The 27,985-nt window shown below is 40.4% G+C and overlaps 2 protein-coding genes and 1 pseudogene across 11 annotated transcripts; 2 read left to right on the top strand and 1 right to left on the bottom strand.

Moving 5' to 3' along the window:
* Nucleotides 1-258: 258 nt before the first annotated feature.
* LOC148370363 (uncharacterized) lies at nucleotides 259-27,985 on the top strand. Of its 10 annotated transcripts, XM_088332873.1 has the most exons (4): nucleotides 259-667; nucleotides 3,620-3,721; nucleotides 6,268-6,428; nucleotides 7,209-9,318. In XM_088332873.1, exons 3-4 carry the CDS (start codon nucleotides 6,413-6,415, stop codon nucleotides 8,720-8,722), a joined length of 1,530 nt encoding a protein of 509 aa, XP_088188999.1. In that variant the 5' UTR covers nucleotides 259-667; nucleotides 3,620-3,721; nucleotides 6,268-6,412; the 3' UTR covers nucleotides 8,723-9,318. The 10 variants fall into 10 exon arrangements, 8 of the variants coding, with proteins under 8 accessions (XP_088188999.1, XP_088189000.1, XP_088188998.1 ...); XM_088332874.1 differs by lacking the exon at nucleotides 3,620-3,721 and having other exon boundaries at nucleotides 6,265-6,428; XM_088332872.1 differs by lacking the exon at nucleotides 3,620-3,721 and having other exon boundaries at nucleotides 6,261-6,428.
* Nucleotides 14,376-16,945, top strand: LOC148370365 (uncharacterized). The gene is made up of 3 exons (XM_088329667.1): nucleotides 14,376-14,494; nucleotides 14,742-14,863; nucleotides 15,849-16,945. The coding sequence occupies exons 2-3, from the start codon at nucleotides 14,764-14,766 to the stop codon at nucleotides 16,943-16,945; spliced, it is 1,197 nt and encodes a 398-aa protein (XP_088185793.1). The 5' UTR covers nucleotides 14,376-14,494; nucleotides 14,742-14,763.
* On the bottom strand, nucleotides 25,651-25,764 carry LOC148370364 (U2 spliceosomal RNA; annotated as a pseudogene).

Raw genomic sequence — 27,985 nt, 5'->3', positions numbered from 1 at the left:
AGGCCTCAACAACGGAATCTCTGTACAAGACTTTATAATAGAATTTAAGGATTAGAACAGGGACCTACATCTGTAATGATTGGGGACAGCGTGACAGATGGCAACCACTGTTTAACTCGATGACGAGTACAGTATATTTGTACTGTGTTCCGTATCCCTCAGAGCGGTCGTGTTTCATTTGAGACTTGAATGGAGCAGTGACGAGGATGTGTTGATAGGGGGCGGTAATTTACCCAAGAGATGGATGTCTGCCGCCGATAAACCTCAAGAAGAAAAATACTTGACATGGTTGTCGCACTAACAAGTTACAACCGAATAATATAATATAAACAAAACTGCCAAATGTCCTACATTCAATCCATAATTGAATAAGCTTGACAGCTGGATCACTTTGAAGTCTTTTTCTCAGGTCTGTACTTTGCGTAGTTACTGCCCTTTTTAATCCCCGACCGACATTTTCATTGTCCACTAGAGTCTGTCTGACATCGTGTCATTCCGCTCCATCCTTATGGAAAAGGTCAATTTTAACTTGGTGAAAAACAAGTGGTAGTTTCAGACACGGAGAAAATGTGCTCCAGTGACAAAGCAAATATTAAAAAGGAGCCTTGGGCAGTGCAAGAGGAGACCGAGCGAGAACATCGACTACCAGACGCTGTCTACAAGCAAGGTTGGCCGTTTTAGTTTCTGCAACATCCTTGATTCTTATTATTAGTCTTTCGGTGTCAACTGTTCTATACTATTGACCTTTGATTGGGGCCCGGGCTTTCTCTCTTTTTATTAATTTCAAACAAACACACAAATGAGTGATTTTCCTGTAGCAACATTTCAGTGTAATAATAGTAATAATCTCTTCATTTCAAGTGTTTGCAAGCATCTAACCCTAAATAAAATGCATTTCAAATATGATTTTGGATTTTAGATAACCTTTTTGTGACATGCACATTTGTATTAGTTTTGGTTTGAACAATTTTATTGACACTTTTAACAGCAATTAATCACATTCACAATTTCATTATCTAATATTCTAACAATATGAGGTTTGAACAATTTTTATCGACACTTTTAACAGCAATTAAACACATTCACAATTTCACCATATCATATTCTTTTTTGGTTTGGTTTGAACAAATTTATTGACACTAATAACAGAAAAAACAATCATGAAAATCTCAACAGCAATTAAGCACATTCACAATATTATATTTCAATATGACTTTTTTAACGGCAAGCACAATGTGAGGTTTGAACAACCCTTCTCGAAAATCTTAATAGCAATCAAGCATATTCACAATTTCATTATATAACATCTTTGTTAGTGTCAATAGATCCGTCCAGGCCAAAGTCGATTTTTTTTTTTTGGTTTGAACAAATTTATTGACACTAAAAACAGAAAACAAACATGACAATCTCAACAGCAATTAAGCACATTCACAATATTATATTCCAATATTACGTTTTTAACAGCAAACACAAAGTGAGGTTTGAACAAACCTTCTCGAAAATCAAACATATTCACAATTTCATTATATAACATCTTTGTTAGTGTCAATAGATCCGTCCAGGCCAAAGTCGATTGTCCTCGGTCTGAACAAATCCACCGACACCAACAGCAGCAAAACACAGCCATCAAGCATATTCACAATTTTTTAATATTTGACAATATGACGTGACGATATGACGTTTTAACATTTTTTCCTGACATTTTCAACATCAATTAAACAATTTCAGAGTTATTTTCTTTTAACAGTAGTTAACCAGCGTGTAAAAGGCAATACTATTGTGCAAGGGCATAGCTCTGCCATCCCACCCTCCCAAGCAGCATTCTTCCAGTCCTCTGTGTGGGTCCTTTCCCTTCTGCGTGGGTCCTCTCCCTTCTGGGTTCCACAACCCAGGCCGTTGCTGCCGGGACTCCCACAGTGTAGCTCCGGCTCCCCCCTCCGGGTGGGTGCAGACGAGTCTTCTTTATGGCTGCGTCCTAGGCCCGCCGCTCGCAGATTGTATGGTATCTGCAGCCATTTGGAGCACAGCCACGGGGGGGATCTGCCTGCACCTCCATACCAGCAGGTTTCTGGAGGTCCAGATGGCGTCCTTGATGGCGGCGAGAGTGAGCCAGTCCCTGGCAAAGTCGTTCCGAGGCCTCCTCGACCGACTCACCCCATAAAGCACGTACTGTGCATCAGGGACCTCTCCTGCTGGCAAGTCCGGGAACTTTCCTAGTTGTTCGGCCATTGTCCACAAGACCTGGGCAGCGCTGCACTCACAAAAAAGGTGCCTCACCGACTCCTGGGCGCCACAGCCAGGTCGAGGGCACGTCGAAGTCGCTGACATTCCTCGGTGGTGCATTACAGCTCTGACTGGGAGAACTTCATGAGCCACCATCCATGACAAGTCTCGTAGTCTGTTTGGGAGGGCATGATGATTCACGTTGCTCCAAACCGTTGTGGATTCGCCAAACGCAAGCCCCCGCACAGGGCTTACTGTAGCTCGCTCTTGCACAATAGCAATAAGGGCCCTGTGGTTTTGTAAAGTGTGACATTCTTGTGTTTCCAAATCAAACTTCTTAAAAAAATCCCGAATAAAGAGATGTGTTGGTGGCAAGTTAAACGAAACTGGAAAAGTCCGAAAGCGCTTGTTTTAAGCCAACCAGAATGCGAGGCTGACAACAGCCCGCCCGTTTTGTCTCACACACGATACATGTCACGGTCGCGGCTTCACCGTCAACTCAACGTGCATAGGATCGATGGGAACCAAAACAAAGTTATTCGTTCTACACTATTTTATTTTTATGATGCTGCTGTTGGGTCACTCTTATCAGCGAGAGTAGTTTGCAAATTACTCCGGCCGCTTTACTTGCACTTTCTCTGAGTATATCACTGGACCCTCATTGGCATATCTTGTTACCATACGACCAAAACAAATGTAAGCAAAGGTGGCGTTTCGTAATAAAAGTAAAACGTGCAAATTATGGGATAGATGGCATGTGCAGTTCGTAAACTGGCGTATCGGGTTTGTGAAGCGCTTGATGTACTTTAGATATGTTCCTCGCCAGGGACTCGAAATGGGTGGATATGGGAGAATTTGATGTGCTGGGTCACTCTTTTGTATATCTTCTGTATACCATTATCTCTCACAAATCTGAATTTCATTTTTATGTGTAGTTGGTACGGGGCTTCTGACTTTCACATAGATCGCCAACACTTACAATGTTATTGAGGGTCTTTCTGACACCGTGATGTCATGAATTATAACTCCGTATATAATAATAATGGAGACCCTTTTCTACTGACTTCTGAGATAAGTTAGCGTAATAAGGAGGAATTGTGACTAAAGAGTCACTCGGTGTTGTTTTGGCCGCCCTATTGGCTCCTCGTGTGATGAATTGATACCGTAACTATGATGGGCATGTCTTAGTGCTCTCTGTCAGATATATTTATTGTTTCCACAGTGCAATGCAATCCGTCCATCCATTATCTGCACCCCTTATCCTCAGTTGGGTCGCGGGGGTGCTGGAGCCCATCCCAGCTATCTCCGGGCAGTGGGCAGGGGACACCATAAAATGGTTGCCAGCCAGTCGCAGGGCACACAGAGACAGACAACTCACTTGCTCAATCATACCTAGGGACAATTTGGACCAGCCAATTAACCTGACATGCATGTTTTTGGGAATGTGAGAGGAAACCGGAGTGCCTGGAGGAAACCCACGCAAGCACGGGGAGAAAGAGTTAAGCATTTTTACATTTTATTTTATTTTAAATGTGTTATACTCGTATGAGGCACTCTTAGTGTTCTCCCATGTTATGGTAAATTATGGTAAATGTTTTGTGAGTAAATTGTTTTGAAAAACATACAGACGCTGTCCTACTTACGAACAGCTCTTTGGTCTTCGCCGTGTTACAAGTTATTGATTGATTTTTTGATTGTATGGGGTGGATAGGTGTCTTAATGCAGGTAACGACCTCAAACAGGTACATCTGATTCAGGATGATACATGGAGTGCAGGTGGACTTCTAATGGGCGAACTTACAGGTCTTTCACGGTCAGAGTTCTAGATGATAAACAGGTGTTCAAATACTTATTTGTAGCTGTATCACACAAGTAACATGTTGAAAAATCATGCATTGTGATTTCTGGATTTTTCTTATTAGTTTATCTCTCTCACAGTGGACCTACGGTGACAATTTCTGACCACTCCATCATTTCTAAGTGGAAAAAATAGCAGGGTGTTCAAATACTTATTTTCTTCATCCTAATATATCCATCCATCCATTATCTGCACCGCTTATCCTCAGTAGGATTGCGGTGGTGCTGGAGCCCATCCCAGCTATCTTCGGGCAGTGGGCAGGGGACACCTTGACCTGGTTGCCAGCCAGTCGCAGGGCACACAGAGGCAGACCAGTCACTCGCTAGAGAAATGGCGGACAGACAGGAAGACGGAAAGGATTGCAGACCTTACAGACCAAGAAAAGTGTGCCCAGAGGAAAAAGTGAAGGGAAAGAAAGAGATGTTATTGTATGTTCCACTCTGGCATGTAGGATTTTTTTTAGAATATCAATTAACAAAACATTGATTACTGTACATATTTTTGTGCAATGCTGAGAAGTGAGAAACATTAAATGCACACATACATGCGAGTTTATTTTTCTAAAAGACAATTTTTTATAGCTTTCTGTTTTTTGGGGGTTTTAATTTGTTTTTCTAAATCTTTTTTTAAAATACAGACATATACCTTTCTTAACCAAGTAATCCGTTACAGTTAAAATAATAAAATACATTGTCATAGCTGAAGGGACATACTCTTTATTTTAAAAAGTCACTATCAATTAACATTTATGAGTTTAACTATTTTTGGTCCACATGTAAATGATACTGTTTTAAAAAAACAAGCTGTAATTATAATTGTATACATCCCAGAGCTTGGCCACTATGTATTTCTTAGTTTTGAACATATTAGTGTTGTAATAAAATCATTAAAAACATAGGTAGAATGTGTTGGAGTACCATAATAAAGACGCAATAAATATCATTTATGGAACAGTGAGGATGGTATTAGTTTAAAATTTTTTTAACAAGATACTCTCTAATTTTAATTTGCAATGCAATGTATATAAGAGAGAGATACCTCAGGTTTCGTAAATATTGGGGACCAGAACCACCTGCGGAAAGTCACAAACCGCAAAGAAGCGTCTCACTTTTGTTAAACTTACCTCGAGATGACATAATTACCGAGTAAGAGTATATGACTCTAACAAAATACCAATTAAAGATCTACAAATAATAACACACAACACATAATTGTAGTCGAAAGAGTTGTTCAATTGGCGATATACAAAAGTAAAAAGAAATTCGAGATCTCCTCCTCTCAGTGTAAAAAAGCAATTCGGAGAGCTGCTGGCTAGCTGCATGCTAGTATAGGTTGTTCTCGAAGTGGGCTAGATCCCTCCAATGATTAAATAAATCCGGCCCGAATGTAGCGGTTTCCCATGAGTTGTAGCTCCATGTCTTTTGTTTCATGGCTATTGGACTTGGCGTTGGCAAGATACAAAGTCCGCAGAGGTGGCTTAGGCGTTAGTAGTAGGCCGGACAAGCAGCCCCGCTCTTGCCTTCTCCTGGATGCCACCCCAGTCGCTTCTCAAACCCAAAAATAATCCACAGAGCACCTGCTGGTGATCACCAGTTCATTGCGCGTTTTTAACTTTCCCCAGAGTCCGATTTAATTGATGGTTTTCTTTTCAATTTAATGAGCCACTAAATACTAGTTTAGCTGTGCTCTGCAGTTTGGCAGCTGTGTGAACACATTGACCTGTGCACGCTCGCTGTTTGACAGCATACAGCAGCCTATTACTGTCACGCACACAGACAGTCATGCTCACCCAACACACATACATACAGCTTTAACGAAGAGCATGTTGTCTGTTCTTTGTCTGAACAATAATAATCATATGTTGAAATCAATGACAATAAAGACATTATGTATGCTCCAACTAATGATTATTTTAATAATCGATGAATCTGCTTTTTAAAAAACAAAGTTAACATTAATTGTGTGTTTTTCAGAGATTGTGAGTTGCTTGACGTTAAAGTTTTGCCTATCTGCTTTTATCTTTCATCTTAGTTCATATTTTCATACATGATATATGCTGAAAGTAGTTGTAGCGATCCATTTGCTGTATTATTGTGTGTGTGGATTCTAAACTTAAAGACACACTTAAATTCTATTGTTCTGAGTGATGTTGACCTCAGTTTTGTTGTCTGTGTTTGAGGGAGAAGTACAAGCCTGTATGTTGCACAGTGCATGCGCCTAAGCCACAGGTGTCAAACAGGCGGCCCGCTAAGGGATTGAATCCGGCCCGCGAGACAACACTCAGACAAGTGCAAGCGAAAAACAAGCTGCAGGTTGAAATATGTCAACTTGATGTTGCCAAAGCCAGGTGCCTCTCACAAAGACACTGTACTTGTATTTATTTCTCTCTCTCTCTCTCTCTCTCTCTCTCTCTCTCTCTCTCTCTCCCCCTCTCTCTTTCTTTTCCACCCCTTTTCTCCCACTCTGTCTCTGTCTCTTTTACTCTCTGTGTCTCTCTTTTTCTCTTCCTTTGTTGCTCCTTGTCTCTCTCTCGCTCTGTGTCTTTTAACCTCTTTTGTTCTAACTTCCTTTTTTTCCTTTTCTCTCTTTCCTCTTTCTCTCTGCATACCCTTCGCGCTTTCTTTTCTCTTTTCTCTCCTTCTGTCCTTCTATTTCTCTTTGGATTTCTTTCTTCCTCTCCCTTTCTTTTCCCCCTCTCTCACAACTTTTTATCTTTTGTTTCTCACGCTCTCTCCCTCTCTCTCTTTTTCTTTCTTTGTCCCACCCTCTCTCCTTTTCCCTCCCTCTTTCTCTTATTTCTTTCTCTTTAATCTACTAATCCGGCCCCCGACAGAATGTTTGTTCTATCGTGTGGCCCCCGAGTTGTAATGAGTTTGACACCCCTGGCCTAAGCTATCAGACCGGCAACTGGACTTAAATATCCCAAAATACTACAATTTTTTCCTTTTGCTGCAATGACCCCATTGTCAGGCATCTTGCTGCTGCATGTAGTATGCTGAGTTTTCGCTTGCCCTCATGTAGGTTTCAAATCAGAGGCATATTGTATTTGTGGTCCGTGCAGTTATTTGTGACTTTTTGGGGAATTAAAGGCTATACAAGTAAATGTGACTTGGCTTGTGTCTTGCAGATGTGAGTGAAAAATATCACGACCCTGAGTTGCCTGACGTTAAAATTGAGGAGGAAGAAGAATTTAATCTTTATCACTTCAAAAAGCAGGAACAGGAGGATTTTAAACCTTATCATGCTATAAAGCTAGAGGACGTGGAGCCTGTTCGTGTTAAAGAGGAAGAAGATTTAACAGTGGACGGGGTCCGTTCAACCATCGAAGATCAAGCTCAACATGAAGAAAACAATTGGCAGGAGCCTTTAAGCTTCTCTTCCCGTCAAAATGAGGAAACAGATGATTACACGTCCAACCCTGCCAACACTGAAAGCGATAAACAGTCGGGAAGTGATAACACATGTTCTCAGTGTGGGAAAACGTTTCACCACAAGACATACTTGAAAATGCATATGAGAGTTCACACTGGTGAGAAGCCCTTTGCCTGCTCAGTTTGCGGGCAAAGATTCAAATGGAAGACTGCCTTAAAATTACACACGAGAACCCACACCGGTGAGAAACTTTTTAACTGTTTAGTTTGTGGTAAAAATTTCATCCAGATGGGACATTTGAAATCACACACACTATCCCATACTGGAGAAAAGCCTTTTGTCTGCTCAGTTTGTGGTGAAAAATTCAGCCGGAAGAAAAACTTAACAAGCCACATAAGAACCCACACTGGTGAGAAACCTTTTGTATGCTCTGTTTGTGGTAAGAAATTCAGCCATAAGCTCAACTTAGAAAGGCACGCTAGAACCCATACTGGTGAGAAGCCTTTTTCCTGCTCAATTTGCAGTAAGAGATTCACTCAGAATGAGAGTCTAAAATCACACAAAATAACCCACACTGGGGACAAGCCTTTTTCGTGCTCAGTTTGCAGTCAAAGATTTAGCTGGAAGACCTCCTTAAAATTACACACAAGAACTCACACTGGCGAGAAGCCTTTTGGCTGCTCAGTTTGTGGTAAATCGTTCACTAAGAGTTGTTACCTAAAAAATCACAGAAGAACCCACACTGGCGAGAAGCCTTTTGCCTGCTCCATTTGTGGTAAAACATTCATTAACAGTTGTAACTTAAAAAGACACACTAGAACCCATACGGGTGAGAAACCTTTTAACTGTTTAGTTTGTGGTGAAAAATTCTTCCAGAAGAGAAGCTTGAAATTACACACACTCACCCATACCGGGGAGAAACCGTTTTCCTGCTCAGTTTGTGGTAAAAGATTCAAAGAGAATTGGGGCTTAAAACTACACACACGAATACATACTGGTGAGAAACCTTTTAACTGTTTAGTTTGTGGTGAAAAATTCAGCCAGAAGGAATACTTAAAAAGACACACAAGAACCCACACTGGTGAGAAGCCTTTTGGCTGCTCAGTTTGTGGTAAAACATTCACGAAGAAGTGTAACTTAAACAGACACACAAGAACCCACACTAATGAAAATCCTTTTTGTTCAATTTGTGGTCAAAGATTATCAAGTCAGGCTAAAGCTAAGGGTCCTGGGTGCACTTGTAAAACTAGCATTCATCATTCCGCTTGATGTGTTGCAATTTCTTGCATTTTTATTTTTTTGTTGTCTTTAATGTGGTTTCCATTATTTTGCCAATTCTCGGAACAACACGGGTTGACACCGATGTCTAGCGGTCGAAGGTCCTCCGGCATCACAGTTTGTTTTTTATATACGGTAATATTCAAAATCTTAACAGCTTTCTTTTGTAATTGGATAGGTTATTCTATATTGCTCTTATACTTATATTCCCGAATCTCTGTATAATACGTTAAAAAAGGCAAAATTCATGAACTGTAAAATATTTAATGGTTAAAAATATTTATTGCGTGTTCTGACCTATGCCAGGACAACTTCGTTTTCAATTTGCTTTGTTGTTTTTCAGTACACTTCTTTTTTTTAATTAATACATGGTTGGTAAATGATCACTACTATCACGAATTAGTATTCCGCATTGGATTTGAGTGTTAATATTTGTGAATATGGTGTCAATATGGTAAGCTGAGTGTGTTGTGATTATAATTGAAAGACCGCACAAAGTACCCAATAATTTTTCTATGGTTCAATGTTCAATTTTTTACCACGTTGCCTTTAAAAATATCAACATTGAAATCCCTACATATACATAAATATCCTCATTTGCGTTTTTTGAATAAATAATTTCAATATTATCAATAAACACTTTTATATCAACTCCTGGTGTTTTTTATATATGCATGATACATTTGTTCTTTTTTCCATCATTGTCTCTACTTTAATACATCCAAACACATGATACTTTGTTTTTGTTTATTCCTTTAAGTCAAGTCAAGTCATTTTTATTTGTATAGCCTTAATCACAAATAGTCTCAAAGGGCTTCACAAGTTATTACATATAAGAAGTTTAGGTTATTCATATGCTATACAGTAGAAGTGAGTTATAAGCTTAGACTTAAACATGTCCACTGAGGCAGCAGATCGGATCTCAGGGGGAAGAGGATTCCACAACACCGGTGCCCAGATGGAGAACGCTCTCGAACCAGTGGAACACTTCTTGGCTCTTGGGATCACCAGGAGACCGGCCCTCTCAGAACAAAGGCTTCGGGCCAGGACATAGGGGGAAATCAGATCTGAAAGATATGAGGGGGAAAGTCCATGTATGATTTTGTATAGTAATAGGAGAACCTTAAAATCGCATCTTAGGCTAACAGGGAGCCAATGCAGGTTAGCCAAAATTGGGGTGATGTGATCGTACTTTTTTGTCCTAGTTAAAAGCCTCGCTGCAGCATTTTGTACCAGCAGAAGACTCTTGAGTCTGGTCACCGGAAGACCGGAAAGTAGTGCATTACAGTAATCGAGACGGGAGGTAACAAACGCGTGAATTATGATTTCCGCATCCGACTGAGAAAGTATAGGACAAATTTTAGCAATGTTACGAAGATGGAAGAAAGCGGTTCTAGTAATTTTCTTAACATGTGTTTGAAAGGACAGATCGGGGTCAAATATGACACCTAAATTTTTAAGTGAGTCGCTCTGTGTGATGTGGCAATTGTCAATGTTCACAGCAGTTTTAGAGAATAAGTCATGGGACTTAGATGGACCAATAACTAACATTTCAGTCTTTTCAGAGTTAAGACGCAGGAAATTGAGTGACATCCACTCTTTTATCTCGGTGAGGCAGGCCTCCAAATTTCCACAGTTTAGTGTGGCAGATTCCTCCATCGGGAGATAGAGTTGAGTGTCATCTGCGTAGCAATGGAAACTGATATTATACTTGCGAATAATATCACCTAGTGGAAGCATATAAATGCTGAAGAGAAGGGGGCCAAGCACTGAACCCTGCGGAACACCACAGGTAACACTAAATGGCTCAGATGTCAATTCGCCATATTTAACGCAGTGTGTCCTATCTGAGAGGTAGGATCTGAACCATAAGAGGACGTTTCCTGAGAGACCAATTCATTTTTCACACCGTTCTAGCAAGATATTATGGTCTACTGTGTCATATGCAGCACTAAGGTCCAGCAGCAGCAAAAGCGATGATGCGCGAGAGTCCATTACCCGTAGGAGATCATTGGTTACCTTAATCAGAGCTGTCTCAGTAGAGTGGTTAGCCCTGAATCCTGATTGCATTGATTCAAAGAGATTGTTCTCGGACATGAAATCATTTAGCTGCTGTGCCACTACTTTTTCAAGTATTTTAGAAAGAAACGGTAGGTTTGACACAGGTCTATAATTACATAAGTTTTTTGGATCAAGGTTGGGTCGTTTCAGTGTGGGTTTAATGACGGCGGACTTAAAAGCCGCTGGAACTACACCTGAGGAGAGTTATATGTTTAAAATATTTAGAACTGAAGGTGCAAGAACGCCAAAGAGACCTTTAATAAGTGAACCTGGAAGCGGGTCGAACTGGCAAGTCGTCGGTTTGGCCGTATTAACCATCTGTTTAAGATTATCAAGTGACAGTTAACTAAAACGGGACAAAATCCCTGAACGGCCACCATGTCGTGCATCTATAGATGTCAGTGCTTTAGTATGTGTTGAATTAATACTGTCTTTAGCGACTTCTTCCTGTATGCTTTGGATCTTCTCAGTAAAGAAGACCATTATGTCGTGGGCAGAATGCGTGGAGCTATCTGGGATAGTCTGTTGCCTTGTAAGCGATGCTACAGTGTCGAAAAGGACTTTGGGATTGTTCTTTTGTGACGCAATCACCTTTGAAAGGTAGGCTGATTTTGCAGAGGCAAGGGCCGCTTTATACTTCAACAAACTATCACACCAGATTTGATTGAAAACCTCAAGCTTGGTAGCGCACCATTTTTTTTTTTTTTACTAGTTAGACCTTTTGTTTCTTACATAAAGGGTTACCCCACCCCACATGTGGTCATTTATATCTCCTGTATTTCTAAGATTATATTCATTTCTGATTGATTACTTTCGTTACTAACTCGTAACTAACTCGCGAGACAAACGCACTTCCCAGCCCGGCACTCCTATCCCTCCAGGGCCCAGTAACGTTTTGCAGAAGTCTGGCTTTCCACTCCGCTGTGAAAGAAGTGTCGCCCGGAGCAGATGGCTACGAAAAAAATAAAAGTATAAGACATAGACAAATGTGCTAGGCGCTCGGGACATCACAAGACAGGATTTATTAAACTATTGCTACCAAGTATAAGCGTGGATGGGTAAACCAGTGTCTAAAGGAATTGTTCCGGTATCTGACGAAGGAGCTCGTAGCTGTGGGACATTGGTCTTCGGTAAGTCAAGTCCCATTTATTTGCATAGCCCTTAATCACAAAAATGTCTCAAAGGACTGCACAGGATTACAATTACACCATCGCCTGATCTTAAACCAACATGCGGGCAAGAAAAAACTCAGTGTGAGGAAAAAAGAACCCTTGAGAAGGGGCCTCACAAGTGGTAATCCCCCTTCCAGGATGACCAGGGTGGAATAGATTTAGTATTGAGTTACAGAACACAAACATCGTAAACATCAATAAAAGAGAACACTAAGTAACATGTTGAAATTTGTCCGGAAAATCCATAACAGCAACGACGCAGCTTCCCATCTCTGCCAGCTGGTCAATGCAGGCGTTGACATGCCTCAGGACAGACGCTGGACTGCTGACTCATCTCAAATCGTCCTCCTTCATATCACCACCAGCCAGGCAGTCTGAAAAAGACAGGACAATACATAATATGAAGTGGGCATCAATCAGGACTCTCTCGAGCCTGCAGACTTCTTCCTGGCTCTCGGAGTCACAGGTAGACCGGCCTTTTTTAGAGCAGAGGCTCTGTGCAGGAACATAGGGGGAAATTTAATCTGAGAGATAAGAGGGCGTAAATCCATACAAACATTTGTATGTTAGTAAGAGAACCTTAAAGTCACATCTTAAGTGGACTGGGAGCCAGTGCAAATTGTCCACTAGAGGAGTAATATGCTCAAACTTTTTTGTCTTAGTGAAGAGTCTCGCTGCGGCATTCTGAACCAACTGCAAACTTATGATGCTAGACCTTGGGAGACCAGAAAGCAATACATTACAGTAATCAAGTTGAGAAGTTATAAACGCATGAATTAGAACCTCTGCATTTGATTGGGACAGCATGGAACGAATCATCGCAATATAACTGAGGTGGAAAAAGGCGATTCTAGTAATATTTTTCACATGTAACTGAAATGACAGATTAGGATCAAATATAACACCTAGATGTTTGACCGAGTCACTATGGGCTATATGACATTTGTCTAGCTTCAGGGCAGTGTTTGAAGACAACTGACGACAATGAGCTGGACCAACAGAAAATTAAGTGACATCCATCTTTGAATCTCAGTAAGGCAGGCCTCCAGATTTCTTCAACTTAACTGTCCAGTTGTCTCCAGTGGTGGATACAGTTGAGTGTCATCTGCATAGCAAAGGAAACTAATATTATACTTGCGGATGATATCACCAAGTAGAAGCATATAAACGCTAAAAAGAAGCGGGCCAAGTACAGAGCCCTGTGGAACGCCACATCAGAGTATTTAGAGGTCAGATTGTCGTAATTAACACATTGCATCCTGTCTGACAGATAGGACCTAAACCACGAAAGTACAGTTTCTGAGATATCGATGCATTCCAGACGAACAAGTTTTATGTTGTGGTCGACAGTATCAAAAGCAGCACTGAGATCCAGCAGCAGTAACATTGACGAGGCACCGGAATATATTGCTAAGAGGAGATCATTGGTTACTCTAGCCAGGGCTGTCTCAGTAGAGGTATTGGCCCTGATTGCTGACTGGACAGTTTCAAAGAGGTTACTTTCCGACAAGTCATTTAGCTGCTGTGCAACGACCATTTCGAGTGATTTAAAAAAAAATGATTAGCTCAGGAGGTAGAGCGCTCGTCTTGGATCAAGAGATCGCAGGTTCGAATCCCGGCTCCTCGGTGTTACTTGTCGAAGTGTCCTTGGGTAACACCTAACGCCCCCAATAAACAGGTTGGCTTATGGCTGCACGGCCCCCTATTGGTGTGTGTGTGTGAGTGTGTGTGAATAGGTAAATGTGAAGCACATTGCAAAGCGCTTTGGGAAGTCTTCATTGACTTGAAAATCGCTATGTAAATGCAGATCATTTCATTTCATATTTATATAAGCGCTTTTCCCTTTTATACACTAACTAACCTTAATAGTGGTACAAAAAAACTTTCATTCAGATAAAATAACACGACATTGATTTGAATACTAGGCAAAACACATTAACTATCCATTAACTATCATATCAATGTTATTCTTATTTGTTTTACATCGTGGAATTTAGAAATTGCCATGTTTTCCTGCCGTCTGACTGTTTTCTGTGGCACTGGTTTTCGGTCAAATATTTCACACTGGGCTGTAAACACAATTGATAGGGATCCATAACGCTGGATTGTGTGAAAACTGTCAAAAATATGAATCTTTAAAGTATGTACTAACGAAATGCTGAGGGAGAAGATGGAGAAGGGGCTGTTAGGAGAAAGAGTCAAATAAGTATCACTAAAACGACTGTTTTACTCAACAAATGAAATTTCTTTCGGGACTTTTTTGATAGAATTTGAGGATTGCAACGCGACCAGATATATCCGTAACAATAGACAGCAGTAATGTGCCAAAGTGACGGATACTAATCGACATTTAACTCAAAGAAGAAGAATACAGTTTTTACTACTTATCCCAAAATGCATTGCGGTCGTGTTTTGAAATAGAATTGACATTGCTATCGCACTTAACAGCCAAATCAGATAATAATAACAATAATAATAATAACAATAAGATAATATCCTCTATTCGACCTACAACTACTTAATCTTGACAGTAAGATCACTTTAAGCTCATTTATTTCAGTTCTGTACTTTGCAAGTTAGTGCATTTATTTACGACCGTCACCTGCATTGTCCACTCGAGCATATTTTTGCTGTTAAAAACGTAATATTGGAATATAATATTGTGAATGTGCTTAATTGCTGTTGAGATTGTCATGATTGTTTTCTGTTTTTAGTGTCAATAAATGTGTTCAAACCAGCCTTACCGATCCATTCAAACTAAAAATCTGTTTCGCTAGATCAAAATTAAGCGCTGAGAAAATGTGGTCACGCGGGACCGGAAACTTCAAAATTGAGCCTGGGGAAGCGCAAGATGAGACCGAGCAAGAAAATCGACCACCGGACGCTGTCTACAAGCAAGGTTGCCCGTTTTAGTTTCTGCAACATCTTTGACTTCTAATATCGTCTTTTGGTGTCCATTTGTACCATATATTCGTTCGGATAAGGCACAGGCATCTCAGGTCTTTTTCTACCAAAAAGTCGACTGGCGACATGTTGTCGCAATCCATTATCCTCAGTGTAAAGTCACACTTTCTTATTAATGGTAAATGGTCTGCATTTACGTAGTGCTTTTCAAGTCAATGAAGACTTCCCAAAGCACTTGACAATGTGCTTCACACTTACCCTTTCACACACACTCACTTGCAAGGCGCCAACCTGCTTATTGGGGGCATTTAGGGATTCAGGGTCTTGCCCAAGGACACTTCAACATATAACACGGAGTAGCCGGGAATCAAACCTGCGATCTCTTAATCCCAAGACGAGCGCTCTACCCCCTGAGCAAATCAACTGAGTTGCAAAATAAATGGAAAGTGTTGTCGAAACATAGACAAGGAACACCGAAATAATGATTTTGTTGTTTATCTTCAAAGAAAAATTATTTATCATTCAAACTTTACTTTTGTCAACAAATGGACATGTCCAAGGGAGCCCACCATTTTGAATGGTAGTGTGTAGATAAACATAATTCTATTTATGATAAATGCTGAAAAGTGATGATTTTGCTGTATTATTATGTGCGGATTTTCCACAAATTTGTGTAAATTCTAGACTCTAGACTCAAAGTCACACTTACGGTGCAGCCCTTTGAGACGTTTTGTGATTAAGGCCTACACAAATACACGTACTTTTACTGATGTGCAGGATACAATATATAGTCTCATTAGTGATGTTTGCTTCATAATTTTGTTATATGCTTATCCATCAGGGAGAAGTATGTGCCTGGATGTTGCATAGTGCATTTTTTGAGTTTTCCCTTGTCCTCATGTAGATTTCAGATCGGGGTATTTTGTGGTCCTGTGATTAAGGGCTTTACACATAAATGTGACTTGACTTGTGTCTTACAGACATCGGTGAAAACTATCTTTCTACCACGTGGCAAGAACCAGAGTTGCCTGGCATTAAAATTGAGGAGGAAGAAGACTTTAAGCTGTATCATGTTATAAAGCAGGAGGAGGAGGAAAATATGGAGCCTTTTTATGTTAAAAAGGAGGAGGACAATTCAAATGTGTTGCTTGTGGATGGGGTTCATTCAAAGATTGAAGATCAAGCTCAAGACCATGAGAACAATTGGCAGGAGCCTTTAAGCTTTTTTTCCCGTCAACATGAGGTAACGGATGACGTCAACATGTCCGACTCTGCAAAATCTGAAAGCCAAAGACAGTCAGAAGGTGAAAACACATGTTCTCAGTGTGGGAAAACATTTCGATACAAGTCTTATTTGAAAATGCATATGATGGTTCACACTGGTGAGAAGCCTTTTGCCTGCTCAGTTTGCAGTCAAAGATTCAGCTGGAAGAATGCCTTAAAATCACACATGAGAATCCACACTGGTGAGAAACCTTTTAACTGTTTAGTTTGTGGTAAAAAATGCACCCACAAAGGAGAATTGAATTCACACACACGAACCCACACTGGCGAGAAGCCGTTTGCCTGCTCAATTTGCGGCAAAAGATTCTCTGTCAGCGGGGGCTTAAAAAGGCACACAAGAACCCACACTGGTGAGAGACGTTTTAACTGTTTAATTTGTGGTAGAAATTTCATTAACAGTCGGAACTTAAAAAGACATACACGAACCCACACTGGTGAAAAGCCGTTTGCCTGCTCACTTTGCGGCAAAAGATTCCCTCTAAGTGGGAGCTTAAAAAGACACACAAGAACCCACACTGGTGAGAAGCCGTTTGCCTGCTCAGTTTGCGGCAAAAGATTCCCTGTGAGCTATAGCTTAAAAAAACACAAAAGAACCCACACTGGAGAGAAGCCCTTTTCCTGCTCAGTTTGTGGTAAAACATTCATTAACAGTTGTAACTTAATAAGACATACAAGAACCCACACTGGTGAAAGTCCTTTTTCTCGTTCAGTTTGCGGTCAAAGATTCTCAAGACAGGCTGCAGCTCAGGGTCACGTGTGTGCTTGTAAAACTCACGTCGATCATTCAATTTGATGTGATGACATTTCGTGAGTTTACATTTTTTCTTGGGTTGACAAGACCAAGATGATCTTTTCCGAGATTTATTTTTAGATCTGATTGTAATTGAATAAACCTACATTGTATCCACCTTTTTACCTGTTATCAAGGCATCAAGATATTTTATGTGGATTTCATCATTTTGCATCACATACAAGTAAGTGAATCATCTTTGTGAGTATGTGACGGGACATTTTTGGATTGGATGATAATGATTTCCATTCGAGTAAGTTCATTTGTTTATCTGGGTGATTTTCTTTTTTTATAAAATGTATCAAATGTATAAAATGTCTATTAGAAACGTGCCCAATGAGCCTTTTATTGGTTCTCATTTCATTGATCTCGTAACGTTTTGGTCTCTAGATATGACTATTACCTTGTCGCTGAAATGAAAGGAGGATAAATACATTTGTAACGTCATGTTAAGAAACATCTTACGTGCTGAAGTGTTGGCCAATCGTTTTATCTTCTGTGTAAGAAGGCTGAATATGAGGAATCGTCTGATTTTTGTTTTGATGTACTAAATGTAAATAGAATTAAGGACAATTTTGTAGGAGCTTTTTTGTTATTGTTTCCTATAATGAATCAAACCGCCTGGCCTTGGTGGGATTGGAATATGACACCAAGGGGGTGATCCTTTGGCATGGCGAGTCTGTTCTCTGAGAGGTACTCGGTCCGTGGATTCAGCGTCACGCAACTCTTGATTTTTACTGTCCCTACCCTATCTGGAATGCAATCACCTCTCCATCTCTCTGTGTTAGAAAGCATTGATAGGAATTGACTGTGGTCATCAGACAGACCATTGTCGGGAGTGGAAACTAATCTCCTATAGCCATCAGTGCTCTTCAATTGAGTCAAAATATGTTTGATGGCATTGCTGCCAAGGATCATGTCAAGTCAAGTCAAGTCAAATTTATTTATATAGCCCTTAATCACAAAAATGTCTCAAAGGACTGCACAGGATTACAGTTACAAAATTACACAATTACCTGATCTTAAACTAGCAAACCAGCATGCGGGCAAGGAAAAACTCAAAAACCTCAGTGTGAGGAGAAAAGAGAAACCTTGAGGAGGGACCTCACATGTGGTAATCCCCCTCCCAGGATTGAACAGGGTGAATTACAATTAGCATTACTGTACATAGAATAGTAAACACTAGGTAAGATGTTGAAAATGTCCGGAAAGAGCATGACATCAACGACGACGCCAGCTGGTAAATGCAGGGGTTGACATGCTGCAGGTCAGACCCCGGTCCGCTGACCCATCCCAAATCATCCTTCTCCTTCGTATCAGCCAGGCAGGCCTCAGAAAAAGACAGGACAAAACAGAATACGAGGTGGGCATCAATCATATGCTTTGGAATAGAAGTGTGTCTTAAGCCTCAATTTAAAAACTTCCGTTGAGGTTGCAGATCTTATCTCCAGAGGCAGGGCGTTCCACAACACCGGGGCCCGGATGGAGAACGCTCTCGAGCCCGCAGACTTCTTGGCTCTCGGAGTCACAAGTAGACCAGCATTTTCCGAGCGCAGACTCCGTGCAGGAACATAGGGGGAAATCAAATCGGAGAGATAAGAGGGTGCAAGCCCATGCAAACATTTATATGTTAATAAGAGAACCTTAAAGTCACATCTTAAGTGGACTGGGAGCCAGTGCAAGTTGGCCAATACAGGTGTAATATGCTCAAACTTTTTAGTCTTAGTCAAAAGTCTAGCTGCCGCATTCTGAACCAGCTGCAAACTTTTAATGCTAGACATCGGGAGACCAGAAAGCAATACATTAGAGTAATCAAGCAGAGAAGTAATAAACGCATGAATTAAAATCTCTGCATCTGATTGGGACAGCATTGAACGAATCTTCGCAATATTACGGAGGTGGTAGAAAGATTTTAGTAATATTTTTCACATGTAACTGAAACAACAGATTAGGATCAAATATAACACCTAGATTTTTGACCGAGTCACTATGGGTGATATTACATTTGTCTAGGTTCAGGGTAATGTTTGAAAACAAATGACGACAGTGAGCTGGACCAATAATCAACATTTCAGTTTTTTCTGGGTTAAGGCGTAAAAAATTATTTGACATCCATCTTTGAATCTCAGTAAGGCAATCCTCCAGATTTCTAAAACTTAAATGTCCATTTTTTTCCAGTGGCACAAACAGTTGAGTGTCATCTGCATAGCAATGGAAACTAATATTATACTTGCGGATAATGTCACCAAGCGGGATCATATAAATACTAAAAAGAAGGGGGCCAAGTACAGAGCCTTGAGGAACACCACAAGGGACATTAGATTGTTTAGAGGTCATATTGCCATAGTTAACACATTGCATCCTGTCTGACAGGTAGGACCTAAACCACAAGAGTACAGTTCCTGAGATACCAATGCGTTCTAGACGAATCAATAATATGTTGTGGTCGACCGTATCAAAAGCAGCGCTGAGATCCAGCAGCAGTAACATTGATGAGGCACCAGAATCTATTGTTAAAAGGAGATCATTGGTTACTTTTGCAAGGGCTGTCTCAGTAGAATGATTTGCTTTAAATGCTGACTGGACAGTTTCAAAAAGGTTATTTTCTGACATGAAGTCATTTAGCTGCTGTGCAACGACCTTTTCAAGTAATTTCGCAAGAAATGGCAGATTTGACACTGGCCTATAATTACCTAGGCTTTCTGGGTCAAGGTTAGGTCGCTTAAGCGTGCGTTTAATGACGGCAGACTTGAAGGCTACAGGAACAATACCCGAGGATAGCGATATATTAATAATATTTAAAACTGATGGTCCTAAGATCTCAAACAGATCCTTCACCAGTGAAGCTGGAAACGGATCAAGCAGGCACGTAGTTTGTTTGGCCCTACTGACCATCTGTGTTAGATTATCAAGGGACAATTCATTGAAACTGGAGAATGTTTCTAAACAACCGCTGACACAGTCCATACCTAGCACCTCCACATCTTTGATATAGGAGGAGGAAACAGAGCGTTCTTTTAAAATTTCATTCCTTATTAGTTGAATCTTTTTATTAAAAAATTCCATAATGTCATTAGCAGAATGAGTGCAACCATTTGGGTTAAGTTGTTGTCTGGTAAGTTTCGCCACTGTGTCAAATAAAAATTTTGGATTATTCTTATGTTCAACAATAATCTTAGAGAAATACGAAGCTTTAGCTGAGGCAAGAGCTACTTTATATTTCAGCAAACTGTCACACCAGGCCAGTCGAAAAACCTCCAGCTTAGTAGTGCGCCATTTTCGTTCAATTTTTCTGCAACTTTGTTTGAGTAACCTAGTTTCTTCAGTAAACCAAGGTGTATTCTTCTTGGGTCGGAATTTATACTTTAGGGGCGCCACAGAATCAAGAACATTTACCAAAGCAGTATTGAAGTTGTTTGTAAGTGAGTCAACAGACCCAGTGTACGAAGGGAAGGCTGCAGTTACCGTAGGTAATAATTCTTTTAAGGCTAACACCGTTTTAGGGCGGATATTGCGACTGCTAAAGCCTATATTTTCCTTATCACAGTAAACATTAAACAACACCTCACATTTAACAAAATAGTGATCAGAGATGGCATTAGGATACGGTAACACTGTAACATTTGAGGCTACTACGCCACGGGTCAGGACAAGATCTAGAGTGTTCCCATCTTTATGAGTTGGCACATCAACTATTTGATTGAAACCAAATGTATCCATCAGTGACTTAAATGCAATTGCAAGTAATTTGATGGGGAGTTTATGTGAACATTAAAATCACCAATAATTACAACATTGTCCGCATACGTAACTAAGTCTGTTAACAAATCAGAAAATTCTTCCAAAAAATTTGAGTATGGTCCAGGTGGGCGATACACAACAACTACATAAATTGGTGTTGACATTAAGGACCTCATAACAAGTGCTTCAAACGTTTTAAAACTAGTATGGGTATTAGAAGTAAATTTCAACCTATTTTCCGATATAAGAGCAACACCTCCACCTTTTTTGCATGGTCGTGCCAAGTGCGCACTCACAAAGTTAGGGGGAGAAGCCTCATCATCTGTTCTGTCTGGCCAGGCACAACCATTACTGGCATTATAATTTTGCATCCGTAAACAGTGACCGTAATGACGTACATGTCTCTGGGACAAACTTGGTGTCCACAGCAGCCTACAATGACATAGTTATCGGCCGTGTAACTCACCATGTCAGGGAATTGCTGCAGCAGGGACTTGGCAGTTGCCTCACTTACTGTACAAGCCATCGACCCGCTGTCTAACATTGCTCTGAAAGTGGGGCCATCTTGCACAAGTACAGGTGTGTAAAACAGTTTGTCAGTCTCCGCTATTCTCTGAAACCCCTGAAAGATCAGCTTCTTCGATGGATGGATGGATGGATTATCTTGCATTTCAGGCACATTAGTGGTGGGAGGCATACTCAGTTGATCTGCACTGTTCTCTCCTACTCACAGACCAGTCAGTTTCCCTGAGGCAGTGGGACAGCTTTCTTCACTGGACAGTCACGTCGAGAATGCCCTGGGCCATGGCAGTGAAAGCAAAGCTTTTTTCTTGGCAATGAGAGAGAGCACTGTGTTTGTCATCTTTGCAAATAATACATGGCTTGTCAGTGAAACCATTAATTCTGTCTCCAGGTCGCCTGGTTGGAGTTCGCCTTCTCTCTTGAAACTGGTTAGCGGCACCATGTAGCAAAACTTTCTCCAACATACTAATAACGTCTGTTAGAGGGGCATACTGTGGGCTCGAAGTCTGAGGTGGCTAGTGCATGAGGGTTGGACTATGGCTCACCTCAGCTTTGTGTACGGCAATTTCCGCCCTATTCGCAGGTTGTTGTGGGGAAGCTGCTTTGTAGCTCTTCTCGGCGTGGTATTCATTCAGCAACTCAAGTACTTCACATGCTGACCACTTATCGATGGTTTTGGATCGGAAAGTGAGTGCCAGTTCTTTGCAGGAGCAGTTCCTAAAAAACATGCGAGTTACCTCAATTTCAGGGTTGTCCAATGTTTTGCCTTGCTCTCTCAAGCAGTCAGAGGCAAGGTCAGCTGCTCTGTTTAGTCTCAGCCAGTAGTCATAGAGGTCTTCCTGGTCTTTGGGCAAGGTTGAGTAAAAGTCAGCTAAAGGGACAGCAGAGTACTTGGTACAGCTAAATCTTTTCCTGAGAAGACTATAAATCATGTCACGGCGGGTATAGACGTCTATATTACTGTTTCTAATGCCAAACCTAACTACATCTTTAGCTTTTCTTCTCAAATGCATAATGATTTCCTCGGCCTGCTCTTCAAGCCTCACATTACTCTTTTTAATAAATGTCCTCATTAGATCTTCCCACTCATGTACTTTTATTGAGTCTTAGCCATCCCCAATAAATGATGGTGGTTTCTTAACCTTTCTCTGTGTAACAACCTGAACCTGTGATACATCTGACACATGACTAGGCTGACTCAATATGTTTGCTACATCTTGTGTGGCAGCAGCGCTAGGGGCTACTATACTCTGTGACTGTATACGTGAGAAAATGCTATCAGCCAATTTATGTCCTATCTCCTGAATAATATTTATCATCTGATCAGCAACACCCTCAGAAATATCACTCCTGCTCTGATCAAACATGTTTCAAAGATGTCTCATCAACAGAAGAAAATATAAATAAGTCAAAATCACGAAATAAATCAGCAGCCTGCGTAACACGTCACTGTATAGCACACTTAGTTATCTGCATCACTGTGACACTGCACAGTAATGAGCTTAACAATAACGTTCATGTAACTAAAATTTCAAATATTGTGAACTGATGGCAGGTAGGACAGTGCTCGGTTGATAGAAGAGCTTGATAGAAGTCACGGGTCACGGCACCAATGTAACCGCGGTGTACCTGTCCCACCAAAGATCCACATTGAAGCCGGACTGGATGATGAGGTTTTTATTATAGTTGCTGCAAATGAATGAGTCACAACACATGGTTATCCTTCTCTGCTGGCTTTGATCTCTTTGATCGTAGGCAGCTCGTTATAGACTGCCAAAAAAATATCAAAGAGCTTTCTTTTCAGTTTGCATAAAATACATTTTAGAATATCAACCATCACAATACATTTCTACATCCATTTTAACAAGATTCTTTTAACAAGAGATCGTATAGTGTTTTTTAACGTATTTTACTTTAGTCTGAAATTCAACCAACATCATCCTTTTTATATATATGAGAAAATAGAACTAATAACAATAGTGAGAATAAAAACGGGTACAATTTACCTGCAAATGAATGAGTCACAACACGTGGTTAGCCTTCTCTGTTGGCTTTGAAATCTTTGATCTACAAGGGGAATTAGCATTTTAGCACAACATGTAACATCCGGCAAAACTAACAAAAGGTGACAGAAACAAAACGAGAATAAATCCAAACAGCTTGACAACATCAATCACATTACATTACTAGGATGCAGAGGAAGGGCATGGAGAAGGTCCTGTAAAAGAAAGAGTAAATGAGATGTCCTCGAATCGATATTTGTACTTAAGTATATTTGTGTACGGGACTTTTTAATTTGAGACATTTTTGTGATTAAGGGCTATATAAATAAATTTGACTTGACTTGACTTGATTATTGTTCATGTTAAGAGACTTGTCAGCTGTGGTTTTAATGTTTAAAATTAATTTTCTTTCGGAGCACCAAAAGATCTTGTCTTACTGTTGGCAGCTCGTTGTAGACTGCCAAAAACCCCGCCTTGCGGTCACATGTCGAAAGCCAAACCAGACCCTACCCCATACCAGCAGGTGGCACTGTTGGACTCATCATTGCAGGACACTTACACAATAACTATACAACATATTTCAGCAGGAATTTCAATAAATCAAAGGTTAATTTTACACCCGTTACATATATATATATATATATATATATATATATATATATATATATATATATATATATATTCTTTATCAAGTATCCATTATCGGTCAAATCATAGTACACTACAAAGCCGAGAGGCCGAGACACTTGCTCTGCTACATTATGCTGACTTACATTTGTGTTGAAAGCTGTAAATAGGAAGAATCAGTAGTGTTACTAGGATGCAGAGGAAGGGCATGGAGAAGGTCCTGTAAAAGAAAGAGTAAATGAGATGTCCTCGAATCGATATTTGTACTTAAGTATATTTGTGTACGGGACTTTTTAATAGCATTAGAGAAATAGAACTGTACATAGTCATATATCTGTTATATGGGGAGCGATAATGCACCAAAGTGACAGATGCCAACCGCTATTAAACTCGAGGAAGAAGAAGAGTACTCGTATTTGTGCTGAGTATCCCATGATACATTGCGGTCATGTTTTGATTTAGAATTGACATGGCTGCCACACTAATAACCGAATGAGATACTATAAACCAAACTGCAAAATGTCCTATATTCAACCTAAAACTACTTAAAGAGGATCACGTCATGGTAATCTTTTGCGAAGTTATTGGCTTTTTACTCACGAACGACACTTTGGTCGTCCACTCGAGCCTGTCTGACTTCGTGGCGTTCTGCTCAATCCAAATGGAAAATCTCCATTTCACTTGGTAAAAATCAAGGGTAAAGAAAATGTGCTCATTTGGGAAAGGACATCTCAAAGAGGAGCTTTGGGAAGCGCAAGAGGAGACCGAGCGAGAACATCGACAGACGGACGCGGTCTATAAGCAAGGTTGGCCTTCGTTTCTGCAACATCCTTGACATGTAATATATGTCTTTTGGCCTCCAACGTACGACATATTTTTGTTTGGATAAGGCGCGGGCATCTCATTTTTGTCAGGTATGGTGGGTCTTTTTCGACGGTCATTACATCAGAAAGTGGACCGCACTCGTACGGTCGCATTACATTATCCCCAGTGTAAATTTATCCTTTCTTGTTATTTTTAAAAATTGCAAAATAAATAAAAAGCATCGCCAAAACAAAGTCAAGGGACACATAAAAAATGAAAATTGTATCCTTCTACTTTTGCTTTTTTCAGAAATGGAAAGGTCTATGGGAGCCCACCATTTTGAATGGTGGTGTATATACAAACATAATTTTATACATGATACATGCATAAAGATTATAGTAGTGACCATTTTACACAACCATGTAGAAGTGTTAGATTCTGAACTTTAAGACACACTTATGGTGCAGCCCTTCGAGAGTTTTTGTGATTAAGGGTGAAGGATTTCTATACAAATACATATGACTTGACTTTACTTAAATTAATACATTATGAGTGATATTCACCTCATAGTTTGTTTTCTTTTCCTTAAGTGAGAAGGACAAGCTTGGATATTGCACTGTTAATCCGTTCTTAGCCATCGCACTGGCACCTAGACTTGTAAGAATAGAATGTTTAAAAAAAGTATTCCAATTTTTTGTTTCCTTTTGCTGTAAAGCCCTTTTCAAAAGCCATCTTGCTTCTACGGGGGCAAACAAATCCGCCTTCTTTCATTGTGTTTTCAACATTTTACTCCATCGCCTGTTCTGTTCACTATGTGCTCCCAGGCGGGTAATAAGAATAGAAGCTACTGTGTAAAGTGACGTATTTCGCGATCAGGTCTATTTTTAGAACAGGCCTGCAGGTACATGATAATGTTGCGTCGGGGTCAGCGTTTCGCAGGAACGTGGGTGGCGACCCCTGCACTACACTGTACAGCGGCATCTATTGGCCCTAAAGCCTTGCTGCGATCATTGCGGATGCACCGTTCCCGGAGGTACTGCAATACCGGACCGATGCGTGGAGTGGACAGAGCAAGCTCTTATTCCATCTCCGGATTGCAAAAATCATAATTACGACACAAGTAGTACAGTTTCCTTTGAAATGTAGTCAAAATGTTAACACCCAATGCGGCCCATGAGTCAAGAAGTTTTTACTTGTCCTTGTGTAGGTTTTAGCTCAGAGGATGTTTTAATGGTGGTCTGTGCAGTTCCTTGGATACTTTTTGTTCTTAATGTAACTTCACTTGTGTCTTGCAGACATCGGTGAAAAAAATCTTCCTACTTGGCGGCAAGAACCACAGTTGCCAGGCATTAAAATTGAGGAGGAGGATTTTAAGTCTTATGGTGTTATAAAGCAGGAGGACGATGCTTTGGAGCCTGTTCATTATAAAAAGGAGGAAGATTTTAAAGTGTTGCTAGTGGACGGATTTCGTTCAACTACCGAAGATCAAGGTCAACATAATGAGAACAATTGGCAGGAGCCTCTGACCTTCAGCTCGCGTCAACTTGAGGAAACAGATGACGACGACACGTCCGACTCTGCTAACGCTGAAAGCGACCAACAGTCGGGATGTGATAACAAATGTTCTCAGTGTGGAAAAACGTTTCAGAAAAAGTCTTATTTGAAGACTCATATGATAGTTCACACTGGTGAAAAGCCTTTTGCCTGCTCAGTTTGCGGTCAAAAATTCAGCTGGAAAAACGCGTTAAAATCACACATGAGAATCCACACTGGTGAGAAACCTTTTAACTGTTTAGTTTGTGGTAAGAAATGCACCCACAAAGGAGAATTGAATTCACACACACGAACCCACACAGGTGAGAAGCCATTTGTCTGCTCAGTTTGCGGCAAAAGATTCCCTGTAAGTGGAAGGTTAAAAAGACACACAAGAACCCACACTGGGGAAAAACCGTTTTCCTGCTCAGTTTGCGGTCAACGGTTCAGCTGGAACAATGACTTAAAATTACACTCAAGAATCCACACTGGTGAGAAACCTTTTAACTGTTTAGTTTGTGGTAAAACATTTACCCTTAAAGCACACTTGAAATCACACACACTTACACACACTGGCGAGAAGCCATTTGTCTGCTCAATTTGTGGCAAAAGATTCCCTGTGAGTGGAAGCTTAATAAGACACACAAGAACCCACACTGGTGAGAAGCCTTTTAACTGTTTAGTTTGTGGTAAAAATTTCACTCACAAAGCACACTTGAAATCACACACACGGACCCACACTGGTGAGAAGCCGTTTGCCTGCTCAGTTTGCGGCAAAAAATTCCCTGTGAGTGGGAGCTTAAAAAGACACATGAGAGCCCACACCGGCGAGAAACCTATTTCCTGCTCAGTTTGCTGTCAAAGATTCAGGTCGAAGAATCAATTGAAATTACACACAAGGACCCACACTGGTGAGAAGCCTTTTAACTGTTTAGTCTGTGGTAAAAAATTCGCTCATAAAGGAAACTTGGAATCGCACACAAGAACCCACACTGGCGAGAAGCCCTTTTCCTGCTCAGTTTGTGGTCAAAGATTCAGCTGGAAGTCTACCTTAAAATTACACTCAAGAATCCACACTGGCGAGAAACCTTTCAACAGTTTAGTTAGTGATCAAAAACTCATTCAGCAGGCACAATCAAAATAACACACACAAACACACATTAGGGAGATGCAATTTTTGCTGTCGTTTGTCGCAAAAGTTTCACAGAGGGTCGGCAGTTGAACAGCCACACAAGAACCCACACTGGTCAGAAATTTTTCTCTTCTTAGTTTTCGGTTCAAAGGTTCAGCTGGAAGAATGGTTTAAAATTACTCACAAGAAAGAACCCACATTGATTGGCAAGAAACCTTTCGCCTGCTAGGTTCGCAGTAAAACGTTCACTAATAGTTTTTAACACTCTAGAACCCACACTGGTGAAAACCCTTTTTTTAGGGTTCAATCTGCAATCAAAGCTTCTCAAGTCAGGCTAAAGCTCAGGATCCCAATGTGCTTCTATATTTAACACTGATCATTTTGCTTCATGTGGTGAAATTTTGATTATTTATATTTTTTGTTGAGTGGACAAGATCAAGTTGATATTTTCAAAGATTAATTTGACATCTGATTGTGATTGGATGAACTTACATTGTATCAATTTTTTACCTGTTATCAAAGCATCAAGTTTGTGACTGGACCTTTTTGTAACATTGTCTGTCAAATGAATGAAGTTGATTTCCATACAAGATATATTTTTTACAGATATGTTCAAACAACTTTTTTCACTTTTTGGTCTGGATTCATAAAAATATCATAAATTCATGTGTTGAGCTGGGT

This window comes from Urocampus carinirostris, chromosome 3 (assembly GCF_059441175.1).
Source record: "Urocampus carinirostris isolate Australia breed hairy pipefish chromosome 3, RoL_Ucar_1.0, whole genome shotgun sequence".
NCBI lineage: Eukaryota > Metazoa > Chordata > Actinopteri > Syngnathiformes > Syngnathidae > Urocampus > Urocampus carinirostris.
This window is presented reverse-complemented; position numbering and strand designations above follow the sequence as displayed.

Excerpts from the sequence above, each read along its gene's own strand:
- LOC148370363 (XM_088332870.1), top strand. The coding sequence starts at position 568 with ATGTGCTCCAGTGACAAAGCAAATATTAAAAAGGAGCCTTGGGCAGTG. Across the intron at positions 668-7,208 it reads AGACGCTGTCTACAAGCAAG|ATGTGAGTGAAAAATATCAC; the intron begins GTTGGCCGTTTT and ends TGTGTCTTGCAG.
- LOC148370365 (XM_088329667.1), top strand. The coding sequence starts at position 14,764 with ATGTGGTCACGCGGGACCGGAAACTTCAAAATTGAGCCTGGGGAAGCG. Across the intron at positions 14,864-15,848 it reads GGACGCTGTCTACAAGCAAG|ACATCGGTGAAAACTATCTT; the intron begins GTTGCCCGTTTT and ends TGTGTCTTACAG.